The sequence below is a fragment of the Aplidium turbinatum genome, chromosome 1 (genome assembly GCF_918807975.1).
Source record: "Aplidium turbinatum chromosome 1, kaAplTurb1.1, whole genome shotgun sequence".
NCBI lineage: Eukaryota > Metazoa > Chordata > Ascidiacea > Aplousobranchia > Polyclinidae > Aplidium > Aplidium turbinatum.
Genome location: NC_137472.1, coordinates 49356552 through 49368503, shown reverse-complemented (window position 1 = coordinate 49368503; position 11952 = coordinate 49356552). Strand labels below are relative to the sequence as shown.

The 11952-nt window shown below is 37.6% G+C and overlaps 1 protein-coding gene across 2 annotated transcripts; it reads left to right on the top strand.

The window, feature by feature from the left end:
* Positions 1 to 1453: 1453 nt before the first annotated feature.
* On the top strand, positions 1454 to 11565 carry LOC145770763 (major facilitator superfamily domain-containing protein 6-like). Of its 2 annotated transcripts, XM_082582488.1 has the most exons (6): positions 1554 to 1572; positions 2034 to 2109; positions 3468 to 4531; positions 7116 to 7296; positions 7590 to 7736; positions 8890 to 11565. In XM_082582488.1, the coding sequence occupies exons 2-6, from the start codon at positions 2097 to 2099 to the stop codon at positions 8973 to 8975; spliced, it is 1491 nt and encodes a 496-aa protein (XP_082438614.1). In that variant the 5' UTR covers positions 1554 to 1572; positions 2034 to 2096; the 3' UTR covers positions 8976 to 11565. The 2 variants fall into 2 exon arrangements, with proteins under 2 accessions (XP_082438606.1, XP_082438614.1); XM_082582480.1 differs by lacking the exon at positions 2034 to 2109 and having other exon boundaries at positions 1454 to 1572.
* Positions 11566 to 11952: the final 387 nt, after the last annotated feature.

The following is an 11952-nucleotide window of genomic DNA, read 5'->3' as shown; positions in this document are numbered from 1 at the left end:
GATATCATTTATAATGTTATCGCTGCATCGGCATGACACAAAATTGCCCTGTAATGTTTTCTTTTAACAAAAGCCATCGTGTAAGAAAACTTTATCAGCAACAAATATCTTAGCATTTGTCAACAGTTTTACTTTAACCAATATAATTAAACCTTATTTTTGGACATCTTAGCATAGATGATGACTGAGGCAATGCTCACTGCATGTAGGCTAGTCTATATTCTATACACCATATACAACTTTACTTTGGCTATTATTAAAATTAAAATGAACATTGTCGATTTCATACTTTGATCGCAGCTCCACACCAGAAAACGAGATTCACAAAAAAACAAAACTTTGCAACCAAACCGATTGTAAAGCTGCTTGACCACGCCAGTGTTGCAAAAAAAAACAAGTATTTTTTACACTTTAAATTAAAAAGTAGCGGGAGTGCGACTGAAAAAAAGTAGCGCCTCTTTCGCTACCGCTACTTTGAAAAAAAATAGCGCCGCTACTCCAACTAAAAAGTAGCGCTGCTACTTTTACCAAAACAGTAGCGCGCTACTACCCATCTCTGCCCGTCATCTTGTCCACCCCTGAAATTTAACTATGATAATCACAGAAAACAACCATATCAATGTAAAAGAAAAAATAATCAGAAACGTTTATCAAACTTGCTCGATTATTATCAATAAATGAGCTTATCAACTATTGAGATGGTGATTCTTTAGTCCTAGTTTTTTTTTTGCTGAGACTTTTCAGTCATTTGTCCGAAATGACTTGAAAAAATTCGGTTATTTTTTATTTATTTCGGTCATTTTTTCTGATAAAAATATTTCCTTTCAAGTAGCTGATACAACATCTTTTTTTTGTTCGGACATTTTGACCGAGTTGACTATATTTTATATTTTTTCAGACATTTTGACCAAATTGACTATATTTTTTCAGACATTTTGCTAAAAAATCGGTCAATGGCCGATAAATGACCGAAAAAAAACCCAGTTTTAGTCGGAATGAAAAGTACACGCCTACACGTGAAGCCAAATAGGACAAAAATGTCCTAAATTTAAAAATGAGTCTTACTCATTGAAAATAAAAACAAAACACAAATTTAGAGTTTCTATTGCAATAAGAGTGGTTTAAAGTTAGACAAAATAACAAAATAATAGAAAAATATTCTTTTAAAAACTTATCGGTTCGAAGGGATTAAGCTGCAGGATAAACCGTGATGCCGCAAAGCAACTAGATAAATTATATATATGTCACCACAGTTCTAAACGGCTAAACTTTTGCTACTGTCGCCCACTTGGTCTCGCCCAAGTGGTTTCACCCAGATGTCATGCACCTGTATCCACAACCACAATGGTCTAATTTTTTCCTATTATACTAAAAAAATCTGGTACGGTGTTTAAGCGATCTATCAATTTGTAGGTACAGTAACTGAATTTATTTTCATTATGAAAAATTGGCCGTTAGATTATGTTTGAAAAAGTGATTTACTGACTGCTGAAATTAGACAAAATTGAACAACAATGAAGATTAATTATGACCTTATTCCTATAAAGGCTGTCATTTTCTGTTCCCAAGCAGGTAAACATATTTGTGTTGAATAATAAAATGTGAAATTTTATGTATTAATTTTAGTGTTGTTATAGTGTTATTCTGTGCTCTGTTTATTCCACTTTATATTTTCATTACGTTGATATAAAAAGTACAGTACATACCTATTGTTCTTTGTTTCATAATATGACATAGCCTGTACTATGTACTGTAGTACCATATTCTATTTCATCTTGTTCATTGTATCATATTTTATGCAATTGCACTGCATTTCAAACTGTGAAAAAGCGCTAATGTGCTTGCAACATCATTATTACCGTCCGTATTATTATTTCAAGCATCATAACTATACAGCAGGAGTCCACAAATACTGGGTTGTGAGACTTTCTACTCTGGGTCGCAAAATGATTTAAACTTACCATAAATATTCTCATTGTGTCTGCAAATTTTTTTACTATATATAATTTAAGTATTACGTATTGCATTGAAAGCTATTGATAGGTCATTCCTGGTGGTTTCCTAACTTGTAGAGGCTTTGAACCACTGACGCCGGAATGGCCCGTTTCGGTGAGTTCGATCCCTTAACGGGGGATTTTTTCAATTTTTTTTTAATTATCGGGTACCGTAGCCTAATTATCATTGCCGTTTTAGGGTTTGGGGTTAGAGGTTAGGAACTCACCGAATCGGACTCACCGAATAGTAGCAGACCCCACTGACGCATGGCCAGTTACTGAGATTGGCTGAGCGAGGTTTCCATAGTTGTTTGAAGTGTTGTTGCTTATGAGCTATTCCTTCCACAATGTACTGCTGATTGTAGAGCAGTCCTGAAATGCGTTGCTCAAGAGTACACCCCAAGAGCCGCATCAGTGCTGCTTGATCTTGAATCGAGAGCTTAACCACTGAGCTGATACGTGGTAGACGAATATTATCACCCTTCACTAGATAAAATACTCACCATAAATCATCAGATGTTTTTTGACAGCCCATTGTAGCAAGAATTGACAGTGATAAGCACATGTTTGACAATCTATCATCTGTTATGATAAAAGCATTGGATGACCTGTTAAGTGACATAGTTTTTTTATCTTTCATATTAAAAGAGCTGGAATTTCAGCTGCAAGGAATATCAACGGTTATCAGCTGCTTCAATGATTTTTTTTTACATTCAGAACTATTTTATGTGGAAGGAGGTTTAATCCACTATAATGCATTGTAAACAAGTACAGATCAAGACTAGAAACACAATAAAATCTTCTCGTTGCCATTTCTCATTCAAAACCTCAAATAGAGTTGTTGTGCTCTAAACACTGAGCTCGTAAATTTCCTTTAGAAAAATAAATACTGGTTTAATAATTTTTTTTTGATATGCTCTGTTTCATACAATGTTACTGAAAATTGCTACTGTCAATAGTAGCCTTAAAATTGATATATGCTCTCGAAATGTTTGGATTGTAAGAATTTAAAACTATTTTTTAGGGTTGCGGTTGTACTATCAAGTATTTGATTGATTGAATTTTTATCCTTGGAGTGGGAAAGCTTCTTACAGAGCTTAATCCTGGCAGTTTCGCATACTTGTAGACTGTAGAGGCTTTGAATCACTGATACAGGCCCGGTCACTGAGATTGACACAGTGAAGTTTCCGATTGTTAAAGTCTTGTTGCCGGGAAATTATTCAATTCATTAGATGCCGCTGAATGAAGAGCAGTCCTTAACGTGCGTTGCTCAAGCGCACACCCCGAAAGTCGAACCAGCACCGCTTGATCTTGAAGCTTCTTCGTTCCAGAAGTCACTCGCTAACCAACTAAGCTATCGGGCTGATTTGCAGACTCCTGGTGCACAGTGCTGTTCAAAGAAAGTGGAAGGTTAATTAATCTTGCATCAAACCATTTGCTTCAATGTAATTGTAATATTTTTTTTATTCACAGCACTGGCATGCATTCTTCCATTCAAGTCGATTTTTCAAAAACAACTTGGAATTTCAACCACTCAAAATGGCATTATCATGGCGATTGAGAAAATGATTAGCCTTTTTGCTCCTTCTTTTATTGGTGCAATTGCGGACAAATTTTCAGTGTACAAGTTAGCAATGATTGTTTGTGCTGTGTTATCAATTGCCTTTACACTTCCAATGTACTTTATACCTCCAATTAAAAATTATGCTCCTGCGAAGGTTTGCTGTGTTGATCAAAATCCAATTTGCTGTTACAGTATTGAAAATGGTTCTATTTTCCAATGCAAACTGGCAAATCTGAATAATTATAATGTGCGATGTGCTGAAAATACTACTTCAATTAGCCAATTTTCAAGCATAAATATATCTGAAGGGAATGACTGCAATATCAATTCCTACTTCAAAGATTGCTCTGATGACAACACGAGATCAACTGAACAGTATGGACTTACATTTTATCTTTTGGTTCTTTTGTCCAGTTTGATAGTAATTGCTAGTGTGCCTTTATCTTCAATAATTGATGCCACTACTTTACATATGCTGGGACCAGAACGAGCACATCAATTTGGTAAGCAGAGATTATGGGGAGCAGTTGGATTTGGTTTGGTGGGGCTGTTGACTGGATATTTAGTTGATGTTTTAACAAATGTCTCGGAAAACAGTGAAGAAAAGGACTACCTTTTTGTTTTTGTTGGATTTGCAGTTTTTCAGTCAATCACTGCATTGATTTGCCTTGTCAAGCTGAAAGTCCCAAAGCAGAAATTTCCTTCTCTTGTCAACGGTCTATTGAGTTTAGTGCGAAACGCACGCATCAGCTGTCTGCTATTCGTTATGTTTGTTAGTGGATTTAACCTTGGTACAAGGTATGCGTTTACATTTTGGTATATTGAGCAGCTCCCTGGAGCTAGTCAAACGCTACTAGGTTTGACTATACTGTTGGGGTGTGCAAGTGAGATACCTGCTTTCTTTGTTTCTGGTTGGATATGCAATAACATTGGATATGATGCTGTTCTTGCCATAGGTTTGGTCACATCGGCTGTAAGTGTTCATATTTTGAATTATTATGATGTTGAAATTGGTGTGTTTTAATGTCATGAGCATGGCGACCTATAACCACGGGCCAACACACAGATTGTTTTAATGTCATGAGCATGGCGACCTATAACCACGGGCCAACACACAGATAATAATAGGTTTACAAAGTTGAATGGAAGCTGACCTGCCTTGCTTGATAGCAGTTAGAGCTACTAGCATAGGCGTCGAAATAGGGTGGGCCGCGTGGGCGGTGCCCACCCTGCCGTGAAACGAGGGTGGGTAAAATATGTTTTGAAGTCAGAATTGCGTGAAGGTTGGAAGATAGATTGTGTTTGGAAGTTTGCTAAGTAGACTAGTAGATCCTTCAAGATGCCTCTGCAGTACGTCGTAAGCATAAGAAATAAGAAAAAGCTTATTGATCATAGTCATCTATTTGTGAAAGAGCGAACTAGTGGAGTAAAAACTTTTTGGAAATGTGACCAGTTTTATGCAAGAAAGTGCCATGCAAGAGTTCATACAGATGAAGATTCTGTTACGCAACGTGTTGGAGAACACAATCATGCAGGCGATATTGCTCGTGTTGAAGCTTTTAAAGTGATTAACTCAACTAAAGAAAAAGCAATCACAACTCAAGAAGGAACACATTGCATTGCAACAAATGCGTACGTCGGAGTATCCCAAGCAGTTGCAGGCAAGCTACCAACACCTCAGTGCTTAAAAAGGAATATACGAAATGCTAGAAATGTAGCAGCCCAAGTTCCCGCAACTCCAGTATGCTTACTCCAGTTAAGCATTCCTCCTACATATAGGATAAGCCATTCAAATCAACCGTTTCTTCTGTTCGACAGTGATGATGGATCAGACAGGATTATTTTATTTTCTACTCGGAGAAATTTGCAGGTTTTATCCAGTGCACATAAATAACTGGTACGCAGATGGGACTTTCAAAACAGTACCCCCTTTATTTAGTCAATTATACACAATACATGGTATCATGAATGGTGACGTTTTGCCGCTTGTTTACGTTTTAATGGCCAACAAAACCGAAGAAAGTTACAATAAACTTTTGTCAGAATTAAAAGTTTTAGAGCCTACCTTAGCACCAAGAACAATTATGACTGATTTTGAACGTGCAGCAATTAATGCTTTTAGAGCAGTTTTTCCGAACTCAGATCAACAAGGTTTTTTTCATTTCTCACAATGTATATTTCGATCCCTTCAGTCAAATGGTCTGCAACAAGTGAATGAAAGTGATGCTGATTTCCTGCTGCTGCCGAATCAGCTTCCGGCTCGGGAAGGTCGTGTGTTGCAAAGGAAGCTTTTCTCCAAATTCCAGTGGATGCGTCTTAACCCTGATGGTACTTGTTACTGTAGCTGCTGTTAGTGGGTCTCGGAAAACAATCGGTTATCTGCCGCAGACTAATGAAAGTTATGCAGCAGCAATAGCCGCACAGTCAGCAGTCACCTGTCCGAACATTTTGCGGCAAATCCGAAGGCGCCACTTTAAAGATAACAGGTCACGAGTCACTCGCTTTTTAGGTCGCAAAGGAAAACATAAAGAAGTTTGTTTAGTTTAGCAGCGCCGCTCATAAGATCGCAAGGCGCAAGAAAGCAAACTTCAAACCTATTAAAGCTTAATTGCTGCAGCGACGCTAAACGCAGTCTTTGTGAGAAAGGCTAACCATTGCGAATTTGTGAATATACACATTCAATGAAATCTGTTTGAAAACTCTCGCCCACCCAGAATTCCTCTCTTCTAAGAAAAAATCGACGCCCATGGCTACTAGTATGAGTTATTTTTCGTATGTTTGCTGTTTAGTCTGAGTTTGGGCTGAATTTATACTGCTATCATACAAACATTGAACCCACCTTTGGCTGTTGTGCTGAAAAGCCGAAAAAGATCCGGCAACTATTATACAAATAACAAATTCTGTTGCAGTTACCGGATCTTCCAGTTATAAAGTTAATAGTCTCCTACAAGCCAACAGTTGTGAACTAAGCAAGTGACAACTGATCTAGCAATATTTTAGCAAGTGGCTAAAGTTAATAAATGATAAAACTGAGTAACTAACAACTGAGCAAGCCATAACTTGGCAAGTCACAAAGTCAGCAAACTCACTTTGGCAAGCGATGACGAGGCAAGTTCAATGTGAGCACGTAAATCTCATTTGCTGACTTGGCAGTTGCTAAAATGTAAGTAATTGCTGAGTTGTCGCATGCTGAGTGGTCCGACCACCTAACGTTAAACCAGACGATTTGTCTTTGTTTGAGGTTCACTGATCACACTTTAGCAAGTTAGTTTTTCAAAACTTTCATTTTATTCAAATACACATAAAACCAAGAGTTTGTAATCAAAATTTTATCAGCTTCCAGTCAATATTATAGGCTAGTGGGTTGACAAGTCTCGTGTATTTAGGTCGCTATGGTCAGCATGCAGGCACAAGATAAAAACTTTACAAAAATTCGTGATATTTAAGCTATTCAATTGCATTTACAATCTGCAATGTTGAATACTTAAATTGTATTTTCCTGTTTTATGACACGAAGGTCGTATACAGCATAATTATGTTTGTGCTATGTATTTTAGGTTCAGTGTTTTTTGTACACCATTATTACTGTCGCTTGGCCTATTCTTTTCATTGAGATGCTCAATGCCATTTCATTTGCCGTACCGTTTTCTGCAATGTGCACGTATGCATCTGAGCTTGCTCCAGAAGGTATGACAGCCACGCTTATTGGAGTCACCCAAGGCGTCTACTGGGGTCTAGGTAAGGGGTCTAGTGCTGTTTGTATTAAACTGAAACCATGTAGAAGTTAATGGCATTGCAACAACCTGATATGAAGACACTGCTCTGGTTGCAACAATTGGGAGATGTTACCTGAATTGCTGCCTCATAAGCAAGAAGAAGAAGAAGAAGAATTAAGTCTTTATGATTACTAGTTTAAATTGTTGAGTTGAACATGTTTAATTCCAATCTTCATCTTCTAGGGCTAGCATAAACTTCTACACTTGATTAAAGTTAAATTATTTAAATTCATTAAAGAAAATTAATTTTTTTAGGCAATATGATTGGAGCACTTGTGTCAGGCGTGCTTTATAAAATGTATGGAGCTAAAAGGATGTTCAATATCAATGCTCTCATTGCCTTATCTTCAGGATTAATATACTATGCCATTGTGAAGGTATTACCGATGTGTACATCAAAACGTAAGTCCAACTTTTGTTCATTAATGTGTATTGCAACAGAATAGCATAGATGAATGTTGGAGTTCTTTGCTTCATTTCAAAATGCCAAAGACAATTAGTCTTATTCTGTGATCTGTATGCAGTGTTGCAGTGACATGCTATTCCATCTAGTGCGCTTTCAAATCAAGATTCAGATGATATTACTTTCTGAGATTGGCCATTTGTGCTTATAATTAAATCTGTCATTGTAAAGGCAACTTTGTGGAGACTTTCAAAAAAACAGTCTTTTTGTCACTCTGTGGAAAACCACCGATATTCATTGAGAACTAACCCCATTTCAAATACCTTGCGACGGATTAGTGCGAGTTTACCTGGGCTGTATCATATTTAATTAAGTTGGTATGGCAACTTCTAAAAGCTGAACTGAAGTTCGTAGAGGCGTAGTAGAAGTGACGCCGACCTAGTTGACTTTGTATGCACATCTGGTTTATTAGGCATGCTTGCTCAGCACATTGCTTTGTGAAAACCAAGTATGGACTTTATTTTCCTGTCAAAAGCGCAGACTAAACGCTTTTCATAGCCAATACGTTGTCCCATTTAAAAGCTCATAGTAATACAACCGCTTTTTAAGCAAGTGATTGAACAAAGTACATTTTCTTCACTGCTCTGTACTCGTCCTTTTAATGGCATCGGCTATGTCAGTCGCGTGCTGGATATATGAATTCCAAAGGACTTGTTGTTTGACGAGCTGGTCGCTGGGGTTTGGCATATTTCTGCTACATGGACTCTTCTGCCCTTCAACAAAGAGGAAAGATTCTCAGGCTCCCTATGACAACAGCAATGGAATAGGAAGTGAGCGATGATTATGCCAGTCTTAAGGAAAGGTTACTTCCGTACTTGCAGCGACTTCTATTGCTTTGAAATGTTAACCTTTCCAGGCCGTGGCAAGGGATTTTTTTCAAGCCAAAAAAAAACATTATTATCACCAATATTTGTGTTAGGACGTGACGTTTCTATGAATACTCAGATATTTTACGGTATGATACTACCTGTGTTTTTTTTCGTCTGTCATTTCCTGGATGTTGGAATAGGACGGGTCTGGCTAAACGTTTGTTTTACATCATTTTGAGAAATCGTAACAGATAATAATTAATTAACCGATTTTATGTTGTAGCGAACAGTACAGACAAAAGTGTTGTTGAAGCTACTGATCCAATGTTGGATGGAACGGCCAAAAAGGATGACAAGGTTGAAGTTTAGCTGTTGTTGCTGTCAAAAGCCATTGCATTGCAGGATTGACTACAAGCTATCATCTACCGACAGGGTGCGGACAAAGTCCTTGGACTGCTTTAAAGTGTGTAAATATTTCTGTAAATAGTGAAAAAAATCGCAAAATATTTTAACCAAGTATTGCCAAGACAGTAACTAACAATCGTACAAAGTTTTATTCAATATGTCCCCCTCCGGCCTGAATAACACGCTCAAGTCTACTTCTGAAACTCCCTACCGCTTTACATAGGGTTTCTTGGGGTATTTTACCCCATTTTTTTGAGAGAGCACTTCAACGCCTCAACTGAGTCATGGGATGAAGCACAGGCATCTGCCTCTAAAATGGACCAAACACAAAAGTCCATTGGATTCAGGTCTGGTGATGAGGGCGGCCGAACTTCCTTGCTCCAGAAATGAGGAAAATGGTTCTGGCACCATTCCTGGGTTTTCTTGGACGTGTGGGATGGCGCACCGTCTTGGTGGAATGGGAATGGTTTCCTTTTGAAGTGTTTCTTAGCCTCTGCAAGGGCAGGAGTCAAACTTGTCTCAATGTACTAATTGGTGTTAACTTTAGTGCCTTGTGGAACAAAAATGAGGGGAGACCTCCAGGTTTTGGAGACAGCGGCCCACACCATGACAGAAGACCGTTTCTGGCGCATGAAAACTTTTTTCATGGAGTCAGGAATGTCTGCAGAAGACTTAGCAAGGATACGATCATTTTGTCGGTTACGCACTGCTTTGACATTGAACTATTTTTCATCTGAGAAAATGATCTCTCCCGTGTCCGTACCTGACTTCATTTTGTTCAGAAGAATTTTAGCTCGATCGGGTCTCTTTTCTTTTTGGAGGTCTGTGAGGTGTTGGCAAGTTTGCGTTTTGATGGGGGACAACGTCAGATCGGTTTTAACGGTCTTCCTGATCGTCTTTTCATTCACATCCATTTCGCGAGCCATTTTCCTCGTGCATCTCTTGGGATTGCGGCGGATTCTGGCTCGAACCGCATTAATTACCTTTGGGGTACGAGAAGCTTGTGGTCTCCCACTTCGAGGGCGATCTTCGGCACTTTTCAGTTATTTTAACCTGCTAACAGTGTGATAAACTGTTGATTTCGGTGCTGCAAGAAGCTTTATTATCTCTGAATTGGTCTTGCCTGCTCGATGAAGCTCAATGATAGCTGCACGTTTATCACTCATACTTGAAAACAAAGCTAAATTATGATAAACTGATGACACATTCTGAAAGATAAGGTTTGATACAATAAATTATGCATTATCAAACACTTACTAAATCTATTTAAGAACATAGTAAATTAAAATTAAATTTTAGTCCAAGGACTTTGTCCACACCCGGTACACTGTACTATTAGCTATCAATATTAACAAGGGTTGTTTAATTATGAAGACGATACGTAGTTTTACTTTTGACCTCATTTCTTTTGACCAAATTATTCAACATAGTTTAATTTGCTGGGTGATGTTTCAATTTAAGAAAAATTTACTCTTAGACGAACAAAGTCTTTAAAAGTTTAATGCCTAAAGTTTTGTGTATTTTCTGTCCGGAAGCATCATATTACTGATGCAAGCGAAGTCGTCGGGGTTAACATTTTCCGTTGATATTCCAAGCACTGTATGATTTGTAGCTTATCCCATTCGGTGCTAAAGAATTTCTAAATGAAGGACTGTGGGCCTACAACTTCACTATTAACTAAATCATGGTAATTTTGTCTTGCCATATTTTTGTTTATAAAGTCGAGTGTTCTATTGATTGAGCTACGAACCGGTTTCAACGTGTAACCTTTCCAGTTGTGCCAAATGTTTGCAATGTAGAAAAATGAAATAAAGTTGGTGATAACGTTATATGAAATGAAGATAGTTTTCGCCTGCTTATCATTGTCAAAATATCTCAGTACAAGTGTAATCGCGACAGTTATTTATTGCGAGTGTGTGTAGTGTTGTTTTAGAGCAGTTACAATATTATATGACGCCGTATACCTGCCATTCTCCCCCTTATATGACATCAATTATAACGTTTTTCCTCTAAGCAACATTCTGTAATTGCTCTGCCCTCCCCGTAGGCGTCATGTCACATTTGACAGCCTATTGCCTGACAGTTGGATTTCAATGTTATTTTTTGTGATATAGTCTTAATCTCGTTACTGGATTACTTTGTGCTAATTCGAATTATTTTCCATAATGTTGCTAGCTATCTGTGCGTGCTTATAATTGAACTTACGCGATGGATGCTTCATAAAATAATTGCAGTCTCACTGTGTCGCTCTTTTACGGTGACTATCTTACTATACCTTCTATACAATCAAATGATATTCGCAGTCTAATACCTGACACTGGTAAATGTTTATTTGTTTTTTGTAAATGTTTTTGTGTGGACGCATATTTTGTGCGAACTGTGGAACATAGGCCTAAACTTTGCATTTTTGTTTAAATGAACTAACTTGCTTAGAAAGCTCTTACCTGGATCTTGAATGATCTATTGTTTGATTACCATCAAATTGTTATTGCTGAAAGCTTTGCTAACTCATTAGTTGTTAGAAGTATCATTCAAAATAAAACTTGGATTTTACACAAAATATGTTTGTTGGGACCATGGTAGTGGTACGTGAACTTTTACTGTATTTTTTCAAGGATGGAAAATTGCCAAAAACCAGAGGCATAAATCAAGTACAGCGGAAATATAGGCTATCAATAATAGACAATCTATCTAGCCTATAATAGAATACCGGCACTTCCCATTTCCAAATTGTTTAAAAACATCAAAACTTACTACACAGTAGCCTATATTCGCACGACATTCATGACGGTTATTTAACATTTTCCGTGACACTGAGTGAAAAAAGAAAGACACTCTTGCCTATTGTTTTAAAAAAATGCAGTGTCGAAAGTGATTCATAATAATTATTGTCGTGGAGAAGATATCTTGGGCCCGGTACCATTGAGATTCTCCAGCTCCA